The sequence below is a fragment of the Chaetodon trifascialis genome, chromosome 21 (assembly GCF_039877785.1).
Source record: "Chaetodon trifascialis isolate fChaTrf1 chromosome 21, fChaTrf1.hap1, whole genome shotgun sequence".
NCBI lineage: Eukaryota > Metazoa > Chordata > Actinopteri > Chaetodontiformes > Chaetodontidae > Chaetodon > Chaetodon trifascialis.
This window is the reverse complement of record NC_092076.1, coordinates 4295834-4320389: the sequence shown is the minus strand read 5'-3', so window position 1 is coordinate 4320389 and position 24556 is coordinate 4295834. Positions and strand designations below refer to the sequence as shown.

The 24556-nt window shown below is 46.1% G+C and overlaps 1 protein-coding gene across 14 annotated transcripts in view; it reads right to left on the bottom strand.

Moving 5' to 3' along the window:
* Positions 1 to 24556, bottom strand: part of tanc2b (tetratricopeptide repeat, ankyrin repeat and coiled-coil containing 2b) — a 117764-nt gene that overhangs the window by 12452 nt on the left and 80756 nt on the right. For 8 of the 14 annotated variants that reach the window (XM_070990882.1, XM_070990883.1, XM_070990886.1 and 5 more), the window contains 15 exons: positions 23425 to 23608; positions 21651 to 21899; positions 16208 to 16339; positions 10264 to 10302; positions 8958 to 9239; positions 8656 to 8780; positions 6549 to 6780; positions 4759 to 4928; positions 4106 to 4384; positions 3033 to 3200; positions 2055 to 2215; positions 1339 to 1447; positions 1105 to 1227; positions 667 to 903; positions 377 to 583 (listed from right to left, as the gene is read on the bottom strand). In XM_070990882.1, the coding sequence (XP_070846983.1) occupies positions 377 to 583; positions 667 to 903; positions 1105 to 1227; positions 1339 to 1447; positions 2055 to 2215; positions 3033 to 3200; positions 4106 to 4384; positions 4759 to 4928; positions 6549 to 6780; positions 8656 to 8780; positions 8958 to 9239; positions 10264 to 10302; positions 16208 to 16339; positions 21651 to 21899; positions 23425 to 23608 (2697 nt within the window). The remainder of the gene's footprint in view (positions 1 to 376; positions 584 to 666; positions 904 to 1104; positions 1228 to 1338; positions 1448 to 2054; positions 2216 to 3032; positions 3201 to 4105; positions 4385 to 4758; positions 4929 to 6548; positions 6781 to 8655; positions 8781 to 8957; positions 9240 to 10263; positions 10303 to 16207; positions 16340 to 21650; positions 21900 to 23424; positions 23609 to 24556) is intronic. The other 6 variants (XM_070990884.1, XM_070990885.1, XM_070990896.1 and 3 more) reach the window with 1 other exon arrangement.

Below are 24556 nucleotides of genomic sequence, written 5' to 3'. Positions count from 1 at the left end.
GCTGTCTGCTGTCTGTCCTGTTACCGAACGAGCAGCTTCAGCAGCTGTTCTGGTGTCTCTCAACAACCTCGGTGTGAATGCAACAAGGCACAGAGTGTCGCAATAATGAGTACATCCAGCATTTCTATTTTCCTCTAGCAAAATCTACCTCAACAGATATCGACCTTTAAGACAGAAGCGCTCCAAAAAGTAAAATGAGCGTTGGAGTTAGAGGCGTATGGAAGCAGTAATAGTTACAGGAGCTCATTTTATGCCTTTAATCATTTTAGCTTTAAGACTCAGAGTCCCTAAAAGTATATTATGTCTCACTGGAGGGTACAATAATCAAACCATGGCACCACTTTCACCCCCATCGCCCTCCTCCACCCCCCCTCACCTCTGTGTAGCCCATGCTGGCTGCAGCGATGAGGGCCTGCTGGACCGCGTGGCTCTTGGTGAAGGCCGCCTGTTGCTGGGTTTGTGGTGACTGCTGCTGCGGCCCCATGCCCCAGTCACACTGGATGAGGAACTTCACCACCTCCATGTGGCCCCTCAGGGCCGCGTGAACCAGGGCACACTGGCTGTTCTTATCCAGGTGGTCCACCTGTTGACAGAACGTGGATTTGATCAGGAAAGGAACAATGAAGCGCCACTCCCCACACACTCTCCCTTTTTTTAATCACACACCTTCGCTCTCCTGCGGCAAAGCGCGGTCACGATGGCCATGTGTCCCCCAGCGGCGGCGTAGCCCAGCGGCGTGAGGCCGCTCTCAGACGGGGCGTCGACGGAGGCGCCGAACTCGAGCAGCAGAGCCACCATGTCCATGTAGCCCAGGTGGGAGTGGACGCACAGGACGGGGGCGTTGTTCAGCACCTCCGTACGGTAGTTAACATTGGCCCCGCCCAGCATCAGCAGCCGGCTCACCTGGACACACAAACACACAAACAAAAATGAAAAAAAAACACAGAATGAGGAAACAAAAAGTTACCTGAGCAAAGTAGAACTTAGAATATTGAAACTATGTTAGTCCAGAGAGAGGAAGATTTCCATGAAGCACATTTCAGAAGCAGATTGGAACATGTTGAAATATTCTGTAAGTATGACTCCTCTCTGCTCTGCCTGTACCTTGATGTTGGGAGTGTAGAGGTTTCGGAGTGAAGAAAGTGCAGCTGAAAGGCCCTCTGTGCTGTAGGATACCCACAGGCCTTGCAAGATAGATGAGGAAACCCCGACTTTCTTGCTGAGACCCTTGAACACAGAGATGGAGTGTAAATATTCATTACTGTGGAGCCAGACCGCAGCTGTGTGTGTGTGTGTGTGTGTGCGCACGTGTGTGTGTGGAGACAAATAATGGTATACCTTGAAGATATGTGCTTTGAGGATGTGATGGCCCAGCTCAATAGTCTGCTGCCTGTTCAGCTTGTTCTCCTGCCGAGAGAACCAGAAGGCCAGTAGCGTGTGACCGCTCCTGCAGAGAGGACCGACACGCCATCTTTCAATACTTCAGACTGACTCATCAGGTCATTACATCGTGTTATCGTCTGCACAGTCGGTGCAGTCGGTTTTAATTAAGGAACAGGAAATAAAACATTTCGCACGCTAGATAAACATAATGTTCCTGCAGCTAAAAGAGAGGCTTCTTTTCACACAGCGACAGTCACGGCTGGGGCCTTAAAATGACATTCTGGGACATAACATAACATATATCGTTAGACACGATACAGAAGCAACTGGATGCAACAAGAATCAGTAAGTGTCACATTTGTGGGAAAGAAGGTGGTGAATCTGAACTTTTGATTGGGATTAAATACTGTGTAATTCTATTCCTTAAATTAGAAAATCAGTATATTTCATAATAAAAGACCTTTTTATGTTTTCATAATGATATTCAATCAGAATCCTATTAACAGCTGAGATTTAGTGATTTCATATTTGTGGAGCTGCAGATGAAGATAAGACATACAACTAATGATTCAGTCGCTTCTGAAACTACTTCCTGTTTCCAGATAAACTCAAGAACTGCTGTTTCCTTCCACCAGCAGTCAGTCCAGCCCCTTTCAGCCCGCCGTCCTCACCTCGGATCGCAGAGGAACTTCGTCTTTTCTCCTTCCTCCCTCCAGATCAGCCACTCCCTGAAGGAGGGGTGAACGAACATCCTGGTGCCGTCCCTCCTCTTCACCAGGAAGACCGACAGGTTGTCCACGCGCTGCTGGAAATCCTCCCAGTCCAGCGTGCCCTGCAGCACACAGTGCCTCAGAGTGAGTGATCATTTCTAGCTGCCTCACACTGATATTAGCCAGTTTTCTCACTTCACTGCAAACTGTTCTTGGAGGTTCGGTTCTATGATAATGGATGAAGAGTGAATCCAAAATGCTGCGCACATTAACCTCAGCACTCAGTGAACACACACAAAAAAAATCCTCTTTCTTTCATCTTGATAGAAAGCTGAAGAGCACTTCTGCATGTGTCGGTCTTCCAGCACAAATTAAACAAAACCTGCATTCATTCAGTTTTTCATTCGAGCAAGATGATGTTTTCTTTATCTTATAATATTCATTCATTCATAACCAACAATTCAGGGTAAGTCAAAAATTCAGTCATCAGAATTCAATCGTTTGCGCTCCGTCTGTTTACTGGCGACAGTTTTCTGAAGTGTTTTTGAGTCCACGTATTAATCTCCTTCATTCATGTGATGCAAACAACCTCAAACTGTTCTAATGTGGCAGGAAACAGTGTTTGCATAGAACCTCATCCCTCACAGTAATACGCTGGCTAAAGAAATCCGTCTTCACTCCCTTTAATTATACCTGACTGTGTTAAATAAACATTTGATGACACGCTTTGGCTTTTGATTGAATCAGCCTCTTTTAGCTGGAGGACGGAGTAAAAATCACAGATTAGCTGGAGACCTTTTCATAAACCCTGTATTTAATGCACATAAAAATCGTGCTCTTTAAATGAGAAGTTTGACTTTGACGCTGACTGGATCACCGAGGACATTTTATAATACATCAATTCCCTTCAAAAGGTCTCGTATATTTTAGGATTGCTACCTGCAGCGAACCGGCGTTGATGGCCTGATATATCTGCTCGTCGGTCAGCGGATGAAGCGAGGCCACGGCCACGTTGAGCAGGGGGAGCGCCCGCTCGAATGATGACTGCGTGGGGAAGCGCATGTTGCACTGCAGCAGGTACACCTCTGCCAGGTTGACTGGAACCACCTGAAGGAGGAGGGAGAGAGCGTGAGTCGCACCGCTGGCTTCCTCTGGATCGGCTCTACAGAACATGAATAATGCATCGCGTTTGTACAGCGCGGCTTCAACTGTTCCACGTGGTCTTCCTCAGAGAGGAGAATGTGAATTTATAAGTTGTCATTTTTATGGAGTCTGGAAGCACTTCTGAATACATGAAATTAAATGAATCTGGGGGTGTGAGATAACATATTTCATTATGAAATGCACACTAAAACAATTCAGCTGCATTATTTATCAAAAAGGTGCGGGGCTCCTCCAGTCAAAGACTTTATGAGACTACTTCTACACAAAGCATGCCAGAGTGCAGATAAATAAAAACGCTTTTCAGGCGCTGCCTTTGCAGATTATGAGCACCGAATTTAGTCTGACACAGTGCCCCCCCCCCTCATCTGGACCCTCCAAACACCTCCTCATCTCTTTCCTTTTGCTATGGATTAAGGAGTTACGCTTTAGGCTACAACTAGGGCCCTGTTTTCTTAGCCTATATTTTTTGACATTTTGAAAATGGGACCATAAAAGTATGCTGAATTAGCTATTAGCAGCTCCTGTTTGCAATCTGATCATTCATGTACAGATAACTAAAAGCAGCTCACTTTGATACTGAAGAAAACTTAAAAACATGACGATTCTCGGGCAAGTTCTGCAGCAGAACATCTATTTTTCTAGGATTTCTAGGCAGATTAATGGATGTTTATTCATGATGGACATCAGAGATACCTTCAGAAAGTGAAGTCGCACTTCATCTAACAATATGTGTATCACATCCGTGTGTTCGGATTTGGGTGAATTCTGAGCCTCGCATCTCTCCCTCACACCACTTGGGCCTCAGCTACACCTGTGAAGACCCTTACAAACAAGCAATAGCTCAGTACCTTATAGCTGGAGCTTTTGAGGACAAGGTAGCCCTTTTCGATGAGGTCAAAGGTGAGCTTGAGGTACAGATAGGAGCCCTGGCTCAGGGCTTTGAGGTGGGCACTGAGCTTGCCGAAGGTGGTGTTGTCCATCTTGCCATTGAGCGAGATGTTGTTCTGGATCTCTGGGCTGCTGTGGATGCGGTGCAGGATGTAGCCCTGCAGGTCCTGGTCTATGGCGTCGTTCTCCTCCAGGCCGTCCAGAGAGATGCGGTGGAACGGCAGCGCGTTGGTGATCTCCTGAACAGCCAGGGACTCGTTTTTAGACACGGCAGCTTGATACATCTGGCAGCAGCCTTACACACTTACAATGGTTCAAATACAGGTCAAAAATAAAGTATAATATGCTCTTAATTAACTTCCCATGAATGAAAGGTACACGGAGGGAAAAAGACAGATTAAAAACAGACTTTTTTCATGTTCTCTGCATAATAGAGGAAAAATGAAAAGGTCAGACAAACTCAACAGTCAGTGAGGGACCTCCAGCTGATGCAGACATAACCTGCTGGTAACGCTGATGTGAAAACCCTCCACGCTGAATTAAAAACACAACTTTCTGAGCGTGACTGAATGTGAAACAGCAGAAGAGCAGATTCAAACGTGGATTTCTTTACCTGTAACGTAGTTCTGACCGTGACCACCAGCTTGAGCCAGGGAGGGAACTTGTTGATGGTTTTGGTGAGGAAGGACACGATGGTGTCTCCGTAGTCCGGCTTGTGGAACTCTGCTTCATTCAGACCGTCGATGAGGATGATGAGGTCCTCCTCGGAGTTGATCTTCCTCTCTGAAAAAGGACAGTGAGCATGCAAATATATATATAAATGACGGACTGCAATGAAAGAAATTCTCCATCTTTAGCTTCAAGATTCATTCTTAACCTTGGAAACAAGAGAAACAACAAAATAAAAGGTCAAAAAAGGTACAATTTCTCTGATGTTTCCAGAGCTTTCAGCCACATCTCATGGCATTCCTCAAGTCTAAGCCTGCTTCTTCATATGCAGACTTCAGGCTGAGCCACAGTCACAGTTCACTTCAGATACTAAAAGGAACAATCACAGGTTTTGTTTTGGCCTCTTGGATCAATGATTACCTGTGAAGGTCGGTTTGGTGAGTGAGGAGGTTTGAGCTCGAGCGCAGAGATTAGGAACGCTGATCTTGATCACACTGAGCACATCGAGCACAAGAAGCATCTCATATCATGCACCAGGGGTTCCAGTCAATGAATAAATTGGATACTGAGGTCTGAAGGGGCATTAATAATAAATAGCCAGAAGCACTGTATTTGAATGAGGCAAATACCTTTAAATTATTACAAATTCAAGTTTATTCTGAAGAACGTGAAAACATTCAGACCAACAGAGCAAAATAAATAACCGGCTAAGAAGCAGAAAGACTCTGAAAGGTCTTTTAATCACTTGGAGCTATAGATTACTGTAGTTTTCTGATTCTTTCTGTATAAACAGACTGTTTTTCTTTCTTTAATGCAACAGATTATTTGCTTTATACAGATGATTTCAGACATCTGGATGCTTTTCCCTTTAAGCGCTGAAGAACAGACATTTTTCTTGAACAGTCACATCATAGAATAAAGTCTTAATGCTGCGTATCGATTATTTTAAAATACTTCTTACATGATATGATTCTTGTTTTGGACCTTCAGAGTCCATTCTGTGAGCGCTCTGATCTCTGTGTTGGGGTTTAAACCACCATGAACACATTCAGGTTTGGGAAAGCTTCAATTTAAACCACCTTCAATGAGCACTGTATTCAAGTACAGGTTTAAGGTACTTGAACTTTACTTGAGTGTTTCCATTTTACTCAGCTTTATACCTCTAATCCACTACATCTCAGAGGCAGATATTCTACTTTTTACATGCGTCTGGCAGCTTTAGTTACTTTTCAGATTACATACCTGTTCTGTCCAGTAAAAACCATGTATCTCCAAATTCTGTGATTTTTGATGTTTTCTCATAAACTGAAGTTTTCCTTTATGTGTTAAGAAACTTCTCCTCCTCCTTCAGCTAAATACACTCTTTTTTTCTGTCTTTACAGAGATACGTGGTTCTCAGAGGACAGCAACACCACAAACTTACGCTGATCTTATAGTATATGATGCGTTGCTGTAGATTAAACGAGCCCACGGTCTATAAAGTAGTTCAAATGAGCTCAACCTTAAACATCTACAGCAGTAAAATGCAGCAAACACATTAATGCTGCATTAATATTCATCCCCAAACATCAGATATGATAGAAAAACACTGACAGGGAATATTTTACTGCACTATGAGTACTTTCACTTGTAATGCTTTGAGAGCATTTTGCAGTACTTTTACTTCAGTGAATGATCTGCACCATTCCTCCACCCACCACTACCTCACACTGCTTTCAGCTGCAAGCTTTTCACCTTTGTAAAGTGCATCCAGGGGCTCTAGGACCCCCCTCCTGAAGGAGGCCAGGGGGTCCTGGACGCAGGAGCGCAGGCTCAGGATGCTCTGGAGGTGAGGCTCCCTCAGCAGCTGCTCCCTGTAGGCAACGAGGTGCGGCGAGCGGCACAGCAGAGCCGCCACGTTGTGCACAAACTCCGGCACCAAGCAGGTGTAGGCGTTATCTGCCTGGCAGTAGTGGTACGCCACCACCTGGGGGCGACAGAGAGTTGGGAGACGATTGCAGCCAGGTCAGAGAAACATAAAGGTGAACGCTTCCATTTCCCTCCTGGTAATCCTAACCTTTGCCAGCCTTTGGGTATTGCGAAACTGATTGAAGATCAGTGTCAGGGAGCATGGGAGCCAGATGACACACTTTTAGAAATAACACTTTTTTCAGGGCTGTGTCAGCACGGAGCCAGTTTTCCCAGCGTCTACTACAGCTACAACTCATTTGGGATTGAGTCAACTTCATGGTGGATGATCGCAGTATAATGAAACATAATACTACTCGTTTCACTGTACGGTTTCAGCTATTAATAATTCATTGCTTCCGGCTGCCAAGAGAGACTGATTCGGAGTTAGCTCATGCATGCTCATGTGTTCGATGATTGTGGCACGAAGAAGTCGAGCGTTAAACTGTAATATTTCACAGCCACGTGCTTGAAACGTGTTTGAATGAACGACAATGAGCGACTGGATGAATAAGAAGTCTTTGGGCGGACATGTCGGGATATTAGAAACTAGTCGGAGGCGGGGGAATTTTCTGAGAGGTTAGCCCGCAAAACAATAGCAGCAGGTGTGACCAAGCGCTCCCGAGGACTGAGAGATCACAAAGAGTTTGGATTTTCGGAGGCGGTGACAGCGATCAGAGGCCAGGGCGGAAAAGGGGATGGACTAATCAAAATGGAATGCTAATTTTTGGACACAATGGAATAAAGGGCTTTAAAACAAAAGGGGTGAAAAGGGGGTGAGCTCAATTATTAATGCACAGAGTTAACAAGATCTAATAGCTTGGCTGGGAAATGGCTTTCTGCAGGTATAAATATTTCATAAGGCTCCCTGGCAAAGTTGTTTTTTCTTTTTTAAACACATCTGCATAATGCATCAGGCTGGGACTGGGGATGCAGATGGCTAAGCAGCAGGGAAGGGGGACCAAGGTACAACAGCAGAGCCGAAGAAAAGCAGGGAAGTGATCATCATATAGGCTCGCGTCGCAGACAAGTTAAAACGAGCTAAACACTCCAGGAATGATGCTTTAAAAGTCAACGTTTAAGACAAAAAAGAGCTGTGCGAGAAAAAGCTTTTTAAAAAGAGGTAAAAGCGAAGTCCCAGCTTATCTGCGCCTGTTTTGAAGTCGACCACCTCGGGAGCGAGCCCTGTGTGAGCTCATGATAGCTTGCAGGTGGCACGAAACTTTGACTTTCTTTCAAAAGCTTGAAACCGTATCATTTCTCACTGAACCCGAGCCGTGTCCGCGCTCGTACTGTGGAAAGGCATTTTCAAAAGAGCGAATCATCGCCTATCCTGCCACCTATGTCGTCACTAATTGAAAAATTAAGACATAAAAAGCAGCCGTTTAAAATTATCTCGCCGTTTTTCAATTACAGGCGGACTGAGGATTTCACGCTGAACCACAAACACAACGAAGTCACTGCTATATAAAAATGGCCATTTTAGTGATGCAGCAATATTTCCTTTTAATCGTCATGTGTGCAGCGCTAATCTTTAATGAAGAAAAAATGAAAGGCGGAACCGAGAGTACAGTGGGAAGCAAACGAGACCCCTGACACTGGGTGTGGGCCGGTGGAAATGCCCAGAAGTGGCCTGGGCTTGAGCATTTGATACAGCAATCGACTGAAAAGCTGGAAATTTCATATTAAAATCACTACAAGCTTCTTTTTGCAGCACCTGGCTGAGAAATAAATCATTTGTACATGTAAATGAAGCAAATGGGAGAGGAAGAAGTCGACCAATTGACCACAAATCTTCCCACCCATGTTATCTCAGAAGTTTTAAGGTGTTTTCTGTAAACAGAGGCTGAAATTAACATGTGTGTGTGTACATGGTCACAGGTATATCTGGTACCTGAGACGCCAGCCTCCTCATGGCTTCTTCCTGACGTCGCCTCATCTCAGGCGTCCCGGGACAGCTGCCTCCTCCCAGGGTGCCGTGAGTGGGCTGGGGCTGGGTGAGAGGGAGCCCCTCTCCATCTGGACACGAGACAGCACAACACACTGACACGTGGCACATTCATGCAATCTCTTCACACTGTTACTCTCACAAGAAAGGCTGCAGTGAGACGGTCCAGCGCTTCTGAAAAACTATCATTTTAAGTCATCTTCATGGGTAAAACAGGAAATCACGTGCAGACATTGATGAGTGCGTACGTTTGGGTGAGGCCTGAGGGCTGTCGGAGGCGATCTGTCTCATGCGGGTGCCGTGGCAGCTGAGTGCCACCAGGCGAGAGATGATCGCGGTCTTGCCGAAGCCGATGTTTCCCACCACCGCCACGCCACGGTTGGTGCTGGCGTTGGGGCTGTTGAGGTGGGCGTCGATCTCCTGGAAGAGCCACTCGCGGCCCGTGAAGACGGAGTCCATGGTGATGCTGGGCACCTCGAACAGCAGAGGTTTGAGGGCGATGTCTTGAGGCCGATAGGGTGCAAAACGCACTGGTGGGTCAAAAGAAATCGAGGAGCAGTTAGTGATATTACAGTTTAGAGTTTCCTCTTTTTTACAGTGACGCATCTGAAACTGAAATCACAGGTGCAGATATAACGTAAATGATACAAAATATGTATATAAACACATAAAAAACTCCATATCTATGCATAAAGTCATACTAATACAATAAATATTTGTGTTTTCTAATGAGGGATATTTATTGTTGCTTTCACTAGTGTTCAAGGTTACAAATGTCAAGATAAAAATAAAGCACAAACAGTGATATTCATGTCAGTTATCACTGAAGATTGACATCAGTGAAAAGAGGTAATAACCTGCAGGAAGGGTTTACGCTGATGGGTCAATGATTCATTTATTAAAGGTAAGTCAAACGCAGCCATAAACTGCAACCAGAAATTCTGGAAAGACACCGCAGATGGAGCGGCCGCACATAAAATGGCCTCGGTAGGACAAATTTGAGCATCCAGATATTCAGGATCCAAAGGGAGGGACTGCTTTAACAGTCCAGCTTTGTGAGCTTCAGGCGCATTTTGTTGCAAAAGCACATTTGCAAAAAGTAAAGGGAGAGACTTCTTTAACAGCCACTGCCGACTGTTGATTTTACTCACTAGGGGGAGTCATTAAACTAAAGTCCTCCAGAGGTTGGGCATCTTTTCAGCAGAACATATGGACCATTAAAGACTAATGAGGGTAAAATGAATCTGGTATGAACTTCAGAAGCTGTGTGATAAATTCAGTGTAAAATTTCGTCGGCTGCTTCTGGGTGTCATCTCCTGGGTGCCGTCTTAAAAACCGGTTTGAGCTTTGAGAGTAAAAACATGCTCTCTTCTATCTGGTGTGTCATTCCTTTAAATGTTATCTCAGCATCTGGTAATTACGTCTGATCTAGAATGTGAACGCCACGTGAATAATCCAAGCGCTTTGCTGGCGAGAGCGCGCTGACCAGCAAGCAGGACGGCCGAGGGCAGAACGAGGCTCCTGATGCAACAAATGAAAATTAAAGTAACTTACGTGACTGGGATTGCCAGGCATGGGTGTTATTAGCGGAAGCTGAGACGAACAGCAAGCAGAAGACAGGGAGAGACAGAAAGAGTGACAGGAGACAGAGTAATGAGAGAGGGAAGAGAGACAGGCAGTGAGGGCAGGAATGACAACTGGCAGCAGTGTGCAGTGTATCAGAGCTCAGGGCAAGGTGTAGCTCAATGAAAAACAAAAAACACACAAAAAGGAAGCAGCTACAGCATCAGCATGTCATGATGTCAGAAATATATGGGAACCACCAGACCAGGGTCGATCTCTAATTGAAACCCCTTGAGTTACATTGAGCGTACTCCGCAGCATGTCGGGAGGGGGAGGTTGGGGAAGGTTGGCACTTTTGGGAGAATCTAATTGGTTCCATTGCGCCGAACAAGACCAATCAATCCCAATAAAAATAATTGAATCCAGTTCTAGTAGTAATTCGACCCTGGGATGGGAGCCTCCAACCCACAGACGACTCTGTGTGTGTTACAGGCCGCTGAAGTTAACCACATCTTAGCATAAAGTAATCAAGACGCGGAGTTATTACGGAGAGCCAGACAAAGCGTAAAATCTGATTTTCACCTCGGCCTTTCTTTTGGCTCCTTTGCTGAATTTGATCAGATTCTTGCAGTGTGCAGTGAGAAATGGCTGCCGGTCAGATGACAGCCAGTGCAGTAGTTCATTTCACACTCTGCAGCGTATTAGCAATAAGCACACTGTGAGTCAGAGCTGTGGGGAATCTGGATCATACATTAGACCGGTCCGATAAGATGGTGAGAGCCTGCAGATTTTTTTTTTTTTTTTTGTGCGTCTGCAGAAACTTTTGTACTCTGTGCAGGTACAGTGCAAACTGTACCAGGAGGCAGGGAGGGAGGGAGTGCTGCATTAGAGCTCTATGTCTTCTGTAAATGACTCCAGTGTGCTGATTAGGAGCATTGCTACAAAACATAATGAGCTGATATCGCTCTTCATGTATTCCTTTACCACACAGCACCCCAAAGTGCTGTTGCAAGCATGACTCTTTTTTCCCCAGGAATGCTAATTATAATGGCGGAGTGAAAAGAAATGATGATATAATATTCCTACTTATGCAATCAGCAGAAAGTACAAACAGATATACCTGGAAGTGGGTGAAAAGCCGTCCTCGTTTCATACTGAGCGCACGGCCAGCGCTGCGTTTTACTGCACTAAGCTCTGTGCCAGCTGCTGCCCGATGTAATAAAAGGCACATTCATCTATACTCCCTGGTCAGATTATTTCAGTGCTAACTCAACAGACACACACACATAAACACACACACAGTCAGAGTGAGACAAAGAGGCAGAGAGCGACTCCTCTATTTTGCCTATAATTCACAAACTGATGTAATATCCTTCCATTTGGGTGTCACGCCGCGAAAGAATGGACCTGATGCAACACTGATGATGGAAAGGCAAAAACTACCCAATGCTGCCATTTATAATAACATAAGCACTGAAGTAAGAGGCTCAGTACCCCCAGCTACTCTGTTTTAAGCGGCCCTAATCCAATTATCTTGGGGGTGACTGAATGCCAAACGTGCCCGTAAAGCTCCTGCCGTCCTTGTGGATTTACTAAACACACCCTCGCACCGTCGGGCACCGTCCTCCGAATGATTACGCCGCTTTGTGCACGCTAAGTCGTGCAGCCACTACTGCTCCACTGTGTCAGGTATTCCAGGAAAAAACATGGCAGCCATGTTGAGAACGGGGGCTGAGGGAGTTGTTTCCAGGACGGTGGAAGCAAATGTGTGTGAGGGATGGATGGATGGATAGCAGTTGCTCATAATCCTGCCCATAACACTCCCCCTCAGGCAATGTTGAGCAAGGTATCACTCCACCTCCCTCCCCCCACCTCCTCCTCCTCTACCGCCAACCCTCCGCGGCCAGACGGAGCGAGAGTCTCAGACGTTTTAATTATTCACCAGGTGAGGATGACTCACGGTGGCTGAGCAGCCTTGAGAAGGAGGAAGAGGAGGAGGAGGGAGATGAGGAGCAGAGGAGGAGAGTAACAGAGGAGGAGAGAAGGAGGAGGAGAGGAGGGCAGAGCTGGCACAGAGGTGGAGGAGGAGAGGAAATGATGGGAGGAGGAAGAGGAAAGGAAGCGGTTTAGGTGACGAGTCTGTTGTGTGGTGCGGGGTCTGGGGAGTGTGGCGGCGGGTTATCTCAGGTCAGGCGAAAGACTTTTCTGTGGCTGATGTGGGAGTCTGTGGATGTGTGATTTTGTTTCTGCTGTCTGGTTTTTCAGACACACACTTAAAATTTCAGTCTTCTCTTCCAGCAGTGGATGCAGAGCCACAGCCATCATATGCAACACCAACAGCATCTTACATAATTTGTGTTAAAAAAAATGGAATCTTATGTAATTTGCACGACAGGGTTAGAGCAACAAAACAAACCTGGATGCATTTGTTCAGACGATGTGTGCTCATCTTCTTTAAGGCTCAAACTGTGCTTTCAAACATGCTATTTACTGACCTGCTTTATGTCTAGCAGCCAGACAGCAGGGAAAAATGATCAACACGTTACACGAGATGCATACCACACGTCAAATTCTAGATTATTCAAATTACTATTTGGATTAAGACTGAAAACATCTTAAGGCAGTGGTGTCAAACAGTGGCTAAAGATAATCATCTGAAACTCGACGTTGCTTTGCCGCAAACGTGTTCATGCACTGTCATGAAATCGAGCCTTCTGGGGCTGTGGGGGGTTTCTCCTTCAGTCTGTGTTTGCTGTAAATACATGTTTACTGTAAACACTACTGTAATTCAAATTGATGTAGACCTGCAGCTGCGTCTTTCAATAGATGCTCATTAAGGCAGCCTGTATTCTATATTGTTCTTGATGTTAACAAATCCCATGAAAAGACCAAAGCCAGCAACGTGTGTTTCAACACATGCAATGCACTGGTTCCTCCTGCAATGTCCTGATAATCTTCTGAAAAGCAGTGACAAACATGTAGCTTCATGTTTAAAAGGGACTCAGTAGTTTCCTAAAACAGCTGGGCACTGTAGTTTTTTTACACACATGACTCAAACAGGAATAAATAGTCCCTTTCTTGGGATGAATACACATTCAGGGCTTCAGTGAGAGTTAATGACAGCAGGGTGGTGCCTGAAGGATTGACTTGGAATAAACTACAAGGCCCAGGTTCATCACTACCAACAGAGGTGTGTGGTGCTACATCAGCGCTTGTTAATACTCATTTTTGGTATTTTTATGGGACTTGCTGACAATAAGAAAAACACTGAATATCTCCAGCCCTATCCTTCAAACGCATAATCAGTTACGGTGCTCACCGGCATTTCTAAGTCTTATTATTAAAGGTGCATCCTCTGTTAGGAGTTTATATGGGAGTAATAACACTTGAAGAAAATGTTGAAAATGTTCTTATCAGCAAAAACCTGCAAGCATCCACGAACACAAGGCCTGTTTTGTGTCTGCGAACGGAGGCAGAAAGACAGCGAGGTGGCGAGGGAAAGGGGGGGGGGCAGCGAGCGACAAAGACAAAGAGAGGGAAAGCAAAGATAAACGAGGGAGAAAATGTGTGTGCAGTGTACAGTTATGTGAGTGAGTTTGCGGTGAATAGATAAGGTGGGTGGTAAATCTTAGAGGTAGGCAGGCAGGAGCACAAGAAGGTCCATTACAGACTGACTCACTCTCCTCAAAACAGCAGCACAGCTCGGGCCCCCGATGGCCGGCATCAAAAGAAGCTTCGACAAAACCAACCGAGAGAGAGAAAGCTGCATCTGTCAGCTGGTTACCACCTGACCAACAGCACATAACCAGCAGTCTTCATCTCCTCTGGAAGCCTGCATCCAGCAGTCTCTCATGCAAAACAACAAACCAGCCTCTTTCTGAGATGCACAATATGTTCAAAGATGTGTGCTTTCTGAAGTGAACTGGTACTGTAATAACTGCAGGCACTGGACTGACTGCTTTATTTGATAGAGACAGTGGAGGACAGGGACACGGGATGACAAGAGGCAAAGGGATGGATGCAGGGATGGATGAGATTTGTCCTCATATTATCTACTAGAGCTTCAAAGATTAGTCGATAGAAAAAAAGTTAATTGCCAACTCTTTTAAGATCAATAGCTTGAGTCAAACATTTGCTTCTTAAATTAGATGATATGCTGCTTTTCGTTGTCACTTACGGTAGTAAATCAAAGGTTTTGGACTGTTGGTTGGCCAAAAGAAGCAATCTGAAGACGTCACTTTGGACTCTGGGAAATTGTGATGAGCATTTCTCACAGACCAAATAATCAATCATCAAAATAATGGGCAGATTAATGGATGATGGAAATAATTGGTAGTTGCAGCGCCGTCGCCTGCAGGGAAAAGCCCTGCTCTTCCAAGTCACTTGCCTCCATGTCCTGTCTCCCTTTGTCTCATTCTCTGTCTCTCCTGGTGAAAGTGCAGGAGCAGTGCACTCAGGGAGGCTCTGACACTGATCCGAGGAGGCAGAACGCATGCTAGGACGCAGTCGGTTGGCATGTAAACACACTTGGCTGCCCTTAGAGGAGGAAGGTTGAAACAAGTGGCTCTGGCAGTAACAGCAAAGCTCTGAGAGGAACTCGCTCTTCTCTAACCTCTTCTGTTTCTCGGCGTCCATCTCCATCTCGTTCCCTTCCTTCCCCTTCCTTTCCAACACCCTCACTCTGCGTCTGTCTGCAGCTTCCACCCTCAGGCGGAGGAATCACATCGCAGCTCGGCCGAGCACACTCTCAGCTAAGTGGGGTCTTAACAGGTGTTTAAAACACACAGGGACGCATATTTGTGTTCGCTTGGATGGCAGAGGGCTGCCATTACGGTGCTCATTACTGGCTAAGTGACAGAGGGAGAAGAGCGAGGGGACACATAATGTTGTGACATAAGGCCATTTGGTGAGGAGGCTGAGGCGGTTTGCTCGATCACAGAGGCGCTTGCTGTGTCCTAGACTTGAGCAGTGTGCAGTGGAGCTCACACTGACTCTGAATGTTAAGAACTGAGACAAATTCTAGCTTAGTGGTGACACAAGCGGACAAAACGCTCTTTGTGCACTCTCCAAGTCTCTCCAACTCCTCTGTTTCACACCTAAAAACATGCACAGGAACACAACAGCTGACAACAGCAGCATCGCTGGCCTCATGCAGGAGCACAGCTATACATGCAGACATCTGCATCTGAAACGCGCTGAAAACAAAATCGACCGTCGCCGACTTTCTTCTGACTTGTAAAAACATCTCGCCCGTCGTGCAGCTTTGCTTTGCGACGCTCAGCTGCTGTGAGTTGTGTTGTTTGTGGGTGAAAAACAGAACAGCGTCCTACTGTTTGCTTCTGCGCTGTGTCTGATGAGGAGCAACCGGCTAATCGCAGCCCAGCCTGAAATGAAACAGCGTTTTCAAGTTGAATGAAAGCGAATGCTTTGACTTGTGGTTTGTGCAGCTTTCCACGTAGGTCCTGCTGTTCTCATGTCCGCATGTACATTAACAGCGCAGCATCACATGCGACAAACGGCTTTTTGCTCGCAGCGTTTTGCTGCAGCTCATTGTGGTGATCCATGGATAAACTGGAATTCACAGGCTTAAAATGATGACCATGCAATCGCAATATCCCCGGCCTGAGTTCAGCCGTGGGTCTGCTGTACGTAATCCCCCATTTCTCCCTCTTCTCTCGTTTCCTGTCAGCTCTCAGCTGCCCACTGTTGAATCAATGCAAAAACCTAGCCTATTTTCAACTGTGGGTATTTTTGGGGGCAGGAAGCAGGATGACAGACAGAAAATCCTTTACATCTTCAAGCTGCATATATATATTTTCCAAACAAGAGAACCAGCTTTCAGTGCACATGAGGCCAGTTCTGTGTGTGTGTGTGTGTGTGTGTGTGTGTGTGTGTGTGTGTGTGCGCTCTCTCTAACTCTGCCTTTGCTGCTCACCTCTCAGGTCCTGCCCAGAGCGACCCGGCCCGCAGGTGGTGCTCTGCCTGGGCATGCGCAGCGAGGTGCGTAATGGAGTGTGTCTCTGCTCATCCAGGTATGCCAGGTCCTCCAGGTGGGCTGAGCTGGTAGCTGTTGTTGTGCGTTCGCGTGTGTGTGACAGAGAGGAAAAGAGTAGGATATTTCAGAGAAAGAAAACAAGACAAAATCCATAATATATCCACAGAAATATACAGAAAACCCATAATAGACACACACACACACACACACACACACACACACACACACACACACACACACACACACACACACACACACACACACACACAAGAAGGTGACACTGTTTCATGCCAGTGTCTGGAGGCAGCTGTCAGGCTCCCGCTCTCATACTTGCTAACTCCTACAGGAAAGACAAGCCAGCCCTACGTGGTTCTGTCCTAAAACTCCCTCCTCTCAGTGTCTGTCACGCGGCACGGAGGCAGATGCCATCCGGCCCCTCTCAGGATTAATTAGCTCAGCAGACAAATGTCTTATTCATGGAGTGAGCGCCGTCTGACGCTGGCTGCTGATTGTTCACACCACGCTGTGTCTTCAGGGCCAACGCTCAGAACCACTGAATGTTAAATGAGATTAGACGCCGCCAGTGTGAATAAGCGGCGGACTCGATTCTTCGTCACACCTGAATCCCGTGGTTCAGTGAGAGGTGAGGGACTTGAAAGACTCTGCACAGTGAAATCCAGGAGAGATGGAGGGACTGAACCATCCAGGAGTTGACGGGCGGGGATCATTTTAGTTTTAGTGAGTGCACTGACAGGAAATTTGGTTAGAATAAACTCCACTAATGCAGAGATAATGGAAAAGCTAAGGAGGTGGCAATGGAGGACACTAAATGTATCACTGACTAGTATTCTGGGACTCTGCAAAGAAAATTCGGAGAGACAATTTTCTGGGAACATTTAAAGTATGTATTACCAGTTTATTTCAGCTTTGGTATGAATTTACAGCCATTATGAAAGAACTGGGATCTGAGCTCTGAAGTCCGATGGGGAAAGAAACATCGGCTGACAAGTGACTGGACAGGTCACGAGCTCCTACTTCATTTGGAAAACGAGTGCACCTGAAAAGTCATTAATAATTCCCGATCGCACAGGAAACCAGGAAGTCAGTCTGTAAACTGTGATGGGTGTTTACAGCTTGGGTCATAATTCAACATTTCCTTTTGTTGGCTAACACAGACGTTCATTTAAAACCTGTCTGATCGTCGAGCCGCTTGTGTTTCTCGCTCCTCAGACTGTGTCAGCAGCTTCCCAGATATCAGAATATTAACTTGGTGAGTACAAGGTTATCATGACCGCAAGAGCGACAAAAGTAAGATCCGAGTTGTAATAAGCCGGATTTGTCCTTATCGGAGCTGGGAATCCTTTTTCTCTGACACTATACCTGAAACGCTCTGAGGTCCTGAGATCCCAAGACAAATTCAATGGGACGGGCAATGCATGTTTCTTCTCAGTGAAGAACGTGTCTCTCTCTCTCTCCAGCCACTCCAAAAACTAAGGCTCAGTAATCCCTCCAAGTGCACACTCTGAGCGCACCGCCTATCGCCAGCACCTCAGCACTGATCTTGCCTTGCGAGTGCTTTCTGTGCCGCTGGAGTTAAGCTCAATGAAGGACTGAGCATGTGCACGGCTGTGCGTGTTGCCGACTGCCTGACTCACTCCAGTCATAGACCCAAAAATGAGCCACATGGGTTTCCCAAAATGGAGGGAAAATGGCAGCTGAGAATGCTGGAGGCTTGGCCCTGATGGGAGTGGGGGTGCTGGCCATCCAACTGGGCTAAAAGCGGAGACAGTGGAGGCATTAATCTGCTGCTAAAGCAAGGAAGAATGACTCAGGGCTACCGGAGAGAAAAGACTCTTTTTTTTCCTCTCTTTCAACTGTGTTTGAATGTGAGGACTCAAATCTGTGTGCTCATCATCTCTATCTGCAATGCAGCAGGCTGCTGGGGATCACATTCACAGTTCCTGAGCCAGCGCGCTACGACTGCACGCACAGCGAGAAGAAATACAGAGGGAGGAAAGGCGGCGTGGAGGAGGGTGTGCGAGAAAAAGAAAGTGAGGAAAAGTGTGACCGTGCAGCAGAGAGCTCCGCCGCTTTGGGCAATGACAGCCACATCAGATGCTTTGTGTTTTAAAGACTGGCTGATAGCACGCACACACACGCACACGCACATGCACACGCACACGCACACACACACGCGCTCAATGACAGCCGGGCTGCCGTCCAGAGCAGCTCGCAGTATCAGCCGGGGAGCCGACTCTGGCGCTCTAAACGCCTCACCGTTCTCCTCTCATCTCCGCGAGAGATGGCTGGAGATGATAAATAATGGAGGTCCTGGTATTTAAACAATAATATTTCCGGGTATTACACAGACTGTATAAACAGAGGTGGGATCGCGGACAAAAGGGAAATCAGGATAAAATGGAAATCAATGGCACTTGTCCGCCTCCAAAATTGAAAAGTGTTATCTCAGGTGAGCTGTTATCTTAATTTAGTGAATTTATAGACTATGGAGCGAGCTCAGTGAATCTCTGGATGTCTTTTATAGCCCTTTAGTCTTTGTAGGCAGTTATATAAGCTGGTGCATATAGATCCTAAGCAGGCAATTTCAAGGGGTCACCTCACCTAACTAAAAAAAAAAACTATTTCCTCTTGTGGTATGAAGGTACAAAAAATCTTACAGGTTGAGGTTTTCTGATCCAAGGTTTTTCCTGTTGCTCCATGACTTCACAAAGTGGCTTTATTTTCATTTCACCTCTGCTTTACTGGCTCTTAAACTGCTGGAGGTCTGAAAGGGAGCCCTACTCAGCCACTGAAAACAGCTGTAAAATGCATGTAATGTACATATATGTAACATGATTACAGCAGGTGTACAGATCGTGTCATGTCGCTCTGGAGGAATTTTGTAAAGTTTGAGAAAATCAGGGTTAACCAAACAGGACTTGTGTCATAAGTATGACTGGGAAACTCCTTTCCTGAAGACTTGCTGCTTAATAATACAGACGTACATTCATCCTGGAAACCAAACATGGATGTCAGCTAACATCAAAGCAATTAAACCAAAATTCTGTTCGATCACGTACAGTCACTATTGATCCTGGCCTTATTTTATAGTGTTTTTTGGACACTTTTCCTTTAAAATCCAGTAATTCTGTCCACTCATCTGTCCCCCGAGCTGCCATGTGACGCCACGTTGTCCCCCGACCCTCCAACATGTGGACAGTACGAAATATGAAAGGCTGCTTTAAGCATCTGAGAGAAGCAGCAGGGGGTCGAGGGCATGCGTCGCGTGTGTCCGGTCGCTCAGGCGGGGGGGACTGACGAAAGATGCATTATGGGGAACGTAGGCTGTAACGTTTTCCACACATTATTTCTTGTCCTTACTTAAAGTTCTCCACTGAATGAAAAAAATACTCCTGATGTGCAGTAAAAGACTCATTTCTAAATTCCAACCAACTCCTCTCTTCTCGAGTGAGGAGCATTAGCACCATGAAGGGGGAGAGAAAATTTAATGCTCGGTCTTGGTTACTCCTTCCTCCATATCCATCCTAAGCTCTACCAACGCGCTGCCTTCATTAGGTAATAAAGCAGCCCCCTCCCTCCTCGTCTTCCTCCCCAGTCGCCTCCTGCTCTCGCTCCGTATCTCTCTCCCTCGCTCTCCACACATCAAAGCCAGTCTCTCTGTCACTCTGGGGGATAGAAATGGTTAATGCCTGGGGCTTTGATGTTCCACTGCTGTGTGAGCCCAGCCAATCCTCAGCCTGTGCTTGCCTCCCATCCCTACATCATCTAATAATTCTTTGTGGAGGAGAGGGAGAGAGAGATTATGAAACTCTTCTCTCGCTCCTCTTCCTCATGCATCCATCTCCCTCTCCTCTGTACAGAATTCCTGTTCCTGACAAACACAAATGCCTCCAGAAACACCGCTCCATCACTGCCTCCCTCTCTCTTCATTGTATTTGTTGCATCAGCTGCAGCTTATCGTGCGTCTCCGGCTCACTCAGCCTCCTTTGAAGGTCTGGGCATTGAGGGGCGGAGACGAGATCCAGGGTGAGTCTCTAAACCCAGCAGAGTCGCTGCGCTGCCAGACAGCGGTGTCAAACAGCAGAACATGACCAGCATAAAGAGAGGGTCATAGCTGCAGCGACGCGCCTTGTCAGGCACATTACAGAGTTTAGTGAAATACATATGCCTGCCTGCAGTACGAGCACACACACTTTTTCCAGTGGGAGTAAGAGAAGTGCATAATGGAGCTCATCGTCTGCAACAGCCTCTCTGACGATGAGAACAATAACACAATCAGGCCCATTAGGACCGTCTCAGTGTTATGAAACTGACATTTTTCCTGATATATTTACTGCTTCTTGTGGGAGCCTTTTTGAGGCGGCTGTGGCCTACAGTGAGAAACACACATCAATGAGACCTCTGTCAGCAACACAAATGCCAGTTTTCCTATGTGATGTTCCTCCAGCCGCAGTATGTTCTTCTTCTGCTGCTGAAGCTGTTTTTTTTTTCTTTCCCAGACTGTATTATTCTGCTCTGTGGTTTCAATCCACACCAGAGGGCTGCGAGAGTTTAACAAAATACCACTGCGGGTTTGCAGCTACCCCAAATGTCAACATAACCCCATGAAATTTGAAAACAAGAGATGTTTCCTCCCCGGATGATCCAAAAATGCTGTAAGATTTTGACAAATTGAATCAAATCAAACCACAATTTAGCTCCTCCCAAGACCAGGCTCAGATTTGAGGAAGTTTAGCCTGATTTATCCCAGATTTGTGGGAGAAATGTGGTCTGGAGCTTTGGGGGTTTTTCTTCACTGAATATCTGTTAATATGAGCAGTTTATAAATGAACTGAACGGCTGGCTGACTTCCCAATAATTAACAAAAATATGTGATATTTATGGGTGAAATTTGAATGATTATATCACTGCTAATAGCCGGTGAGCGGCACGGGAAGAAGGATTTTTAAACTAAGGTCTACATCAGGCTTTTTGGCATGATACAGATTTAATGTCACACAGATGAGGCTGGACTTGCTCCTCCAAAATATGAAGATATTCCTCTACTCCTTTCAACTTCATCGATAGGTTTGTGGGCACAGAAACGGACGTCATTCAGAGGGAAAGATCACACTTCATCTAGGAAGAAGACAAGCAAGGAAAGGAAGCTCGAAAGGAATGAGGACGGAGCTCTAAACGAGTCAGAAATGAGGCGTAACGGGACTCAGAACCAGCAGTGCAATCCAATTTGGCCACAAAAAGCACTGCACCTTGGCAGAATTTGCACACTGCATGCCTGTGCACCTGCAAACAACCTTATTTCTGGCTCTCCACACAAACTGCTGCCTTCACAGGAGAGGGAGGGAGAGAGGAGGGGACTCACCAGCCACAGAGTTAGGGCGGGGCATGAGGTACAGAGGGATGGAGTGGGCAGAGTGGGAGGACATGCTCTCCAGGTTGCGCTCAGGGATTTTGTTGAGGCTGTAAGTGGAGGCGGTCATGTTTTCATCCACCCTGTACAGGAACGAGTCCATGCCTGATTTCTGGGACTGCCACAGTTTCAGGTTTCCCCGGGAGCCCTCGCCGTATTTGCCGCCTCGCTCCATGTTCTCGGAATAGCTGGTCAGTGTGGCTGAAACAGAACAGAACATCACCTGATCAGAAATGTGCGTCATACCTTTAGGCCAGTTTCACCACGGGGCTGGTTTGAGGTTGAGCGTCCTCCCTTCACTTTTACTCCGTGTACTGTTGCTCTGAACTGATCTGCAGCAGGCTGATATGATGCTTTGCTCATCAACCTGCAGGTGTTCACCATTGTTGCCAGGAAACAATGCTGGCACCAGTTTTGACACAAACACTACACATCAGTGAAGTTTTATCTCTGCTGTTTTCCTGCTAAAATGCAAGAATGCCACAGTTGATGTCCACCTGACACGTACACCTGAATCTTCCTCCAGTGGGAGCACAGACAGACAGTCTGACTGAAAACTGACCACAGTGTGTGACTCAGATTATCTCATTTCAATTGGTTTCTGGTCACTGGAACAAAGCTACAGCCTCTGACAGACTGTTGCATCTGTCAGCTATCTCAAACTTCGGAGCTACCTGCCTGAGCAGGTAAGACTGACTGCTTCTGAGCATCTCGAGCAAAGAAAAGACCACACAGAAAAGCTTTCTTGGAGCGACTGTGACAACAGTCTACAGCCATGGTTCCATGCATAAATGTACACTGAGGTCAAATCAATTTGTAAGACTAATGAACTGAGTTTTTACCAAACTTTGTGGGACTGTTCCCCTGCTACAGCTCAGCAAGGAAGCACAAAGGGGGATTATCACCCTAACAAGACTGGAACTTTGGAAAATACCCATTTGATTTGCATATTAACTTCAGCTGAACTTCAGAATGTATTTTTACACAGACTGACAACTGGAGTGTCTGGCCCTCGTCACATTTAAGTGATGTATCTGAGATGAATTTGGACATGAGGAATGACCACAGACACCAAACACTATTTCAACAAACAACGTCACAGCTGGTTTAAGAGAGACCTGAAAACGTGTGAATGTAACCATGAGTGCAGGGCTCCGAGTACGGAAATTTAGATGATGATGATAAATATAATTAAAATGTTATATAACCAAACCTACAAAGACAGCTACAGCATATAAGAGCACAATAAGAATCAAGCTAACCATACCATTGTGACATCCTGTCTGTTCTCTACAAGGATTAATCGACATTTTTCTTAATGTCAACAAATCCCATGAAAAGAATAAACCAAAATGGCTTTTTCCCCACAAAGAAGTGTCGTCCGTGCAGCCGCAGACTCCATTGTTGTCTACATCTTTGCACTGGGTGACATGTTCTTCATTTGGCACTGTAGTTTATTTTGAGACAATCCCACATGAACCGTTCTGCAGCTGTAAATAAACATCAGCTCACCAAATGCACTCAAGTTTAAATAATGCTTGCTAAAAAGTAAAGTACCCAGAAATCACTTGGCTTTTTAAATAAACAGAACAATATATTTTTGATCTGTTTTAAGCCTTTTAGATGCCACAGACAGAGCAGGGAGGAGGGAACGTTGACTAAGAGAAGCATACTGAATAATGTCAGCGTTATCCATCTCTACACGTTTTTTAAGACGGCCTCTCACCGATAATCCCGCTGTCCCTGCTCTCCAGGGTCGAGGTGGGACTGGTGACGGAACCGTAGGCACAGTCCTTGTTGCCGGCCTGGCCAGGCATGGCAGGGGGGAGGGTGGAGCAGGGGCTGCCTGCAGGGGGTGAGGCAGTACTGCTGGTCAGGGTGGAGCACGGGCTGATCCTCTGGTTCTGGCCCTGGGACGGACACACACACACACACACACACACACGCACGCACGCACGCACGCACGCACGCACGCACGCACGCACGCACGCACGCACGCACGCGCACACGCGCACACGCGCGCACACACAGAGTTTTAAAAGCTTTGTTTGGTTCCAGCAGCTCAATTAGTACACACTGGTATGAATGGCAAAGCACAGCGTTTGGATTTTTGTATCTGAGTCACATCGAGAGGAAAATGTCACTTCAATATTGTCATTTTCAAAAGCTCAGCCCCCCTGCTGCCTCCATGTACTCACTCCTTCAAAGGATTGGACATCCATACAAAAACATATCACTAATAACTAATCATTCGTAGCATTTTCCTAAAATATAGGCTTAAAAGAGCGTCTCCAATTGGACGATGCTACACTTCTTAAGAAAAGTACACATTTACAGTGTACTTCCACACACGAACATGCTCAACAAGCAGTATTCTCTCCACCAATGTTTGTAAAACCTGTAAATAGCACCTGTAACACTCAGTCACTTTACAAATGCAGATGATTTGGAGAGATTTTATACATATCAGCGATGTGAGCCAGAACATCTACAGGCAGGAAACCAGCCATTTCCCCTTTCCAGATTCTGCAGTCCCATGGCACATGAGTGGTTGTTTAATGCAGTTCCTCCTAAAGATGTGTTGGAAAACTTGTGTGACAAGTTTTTCACTGAGTTTTAAGACAAATCTAACTTAAAATGGGTGTTACAATCTGCATGGAGATAAAAAAAAAAACTATGTTTTGTTGAAGGAGGAGGAGAACGTAGCATCTTAGCCTCGCTGACAGGCCTATTTCCATGCATATTTTCCTGTTGATTGCCACACATACACACTCTGAATACATATTCTTTCCAGTCGCTGCATTGTTTTGGCACCCTGCCGTGACCCTCTTCTTTATCGGCTCAGGTTAGGAGACCAC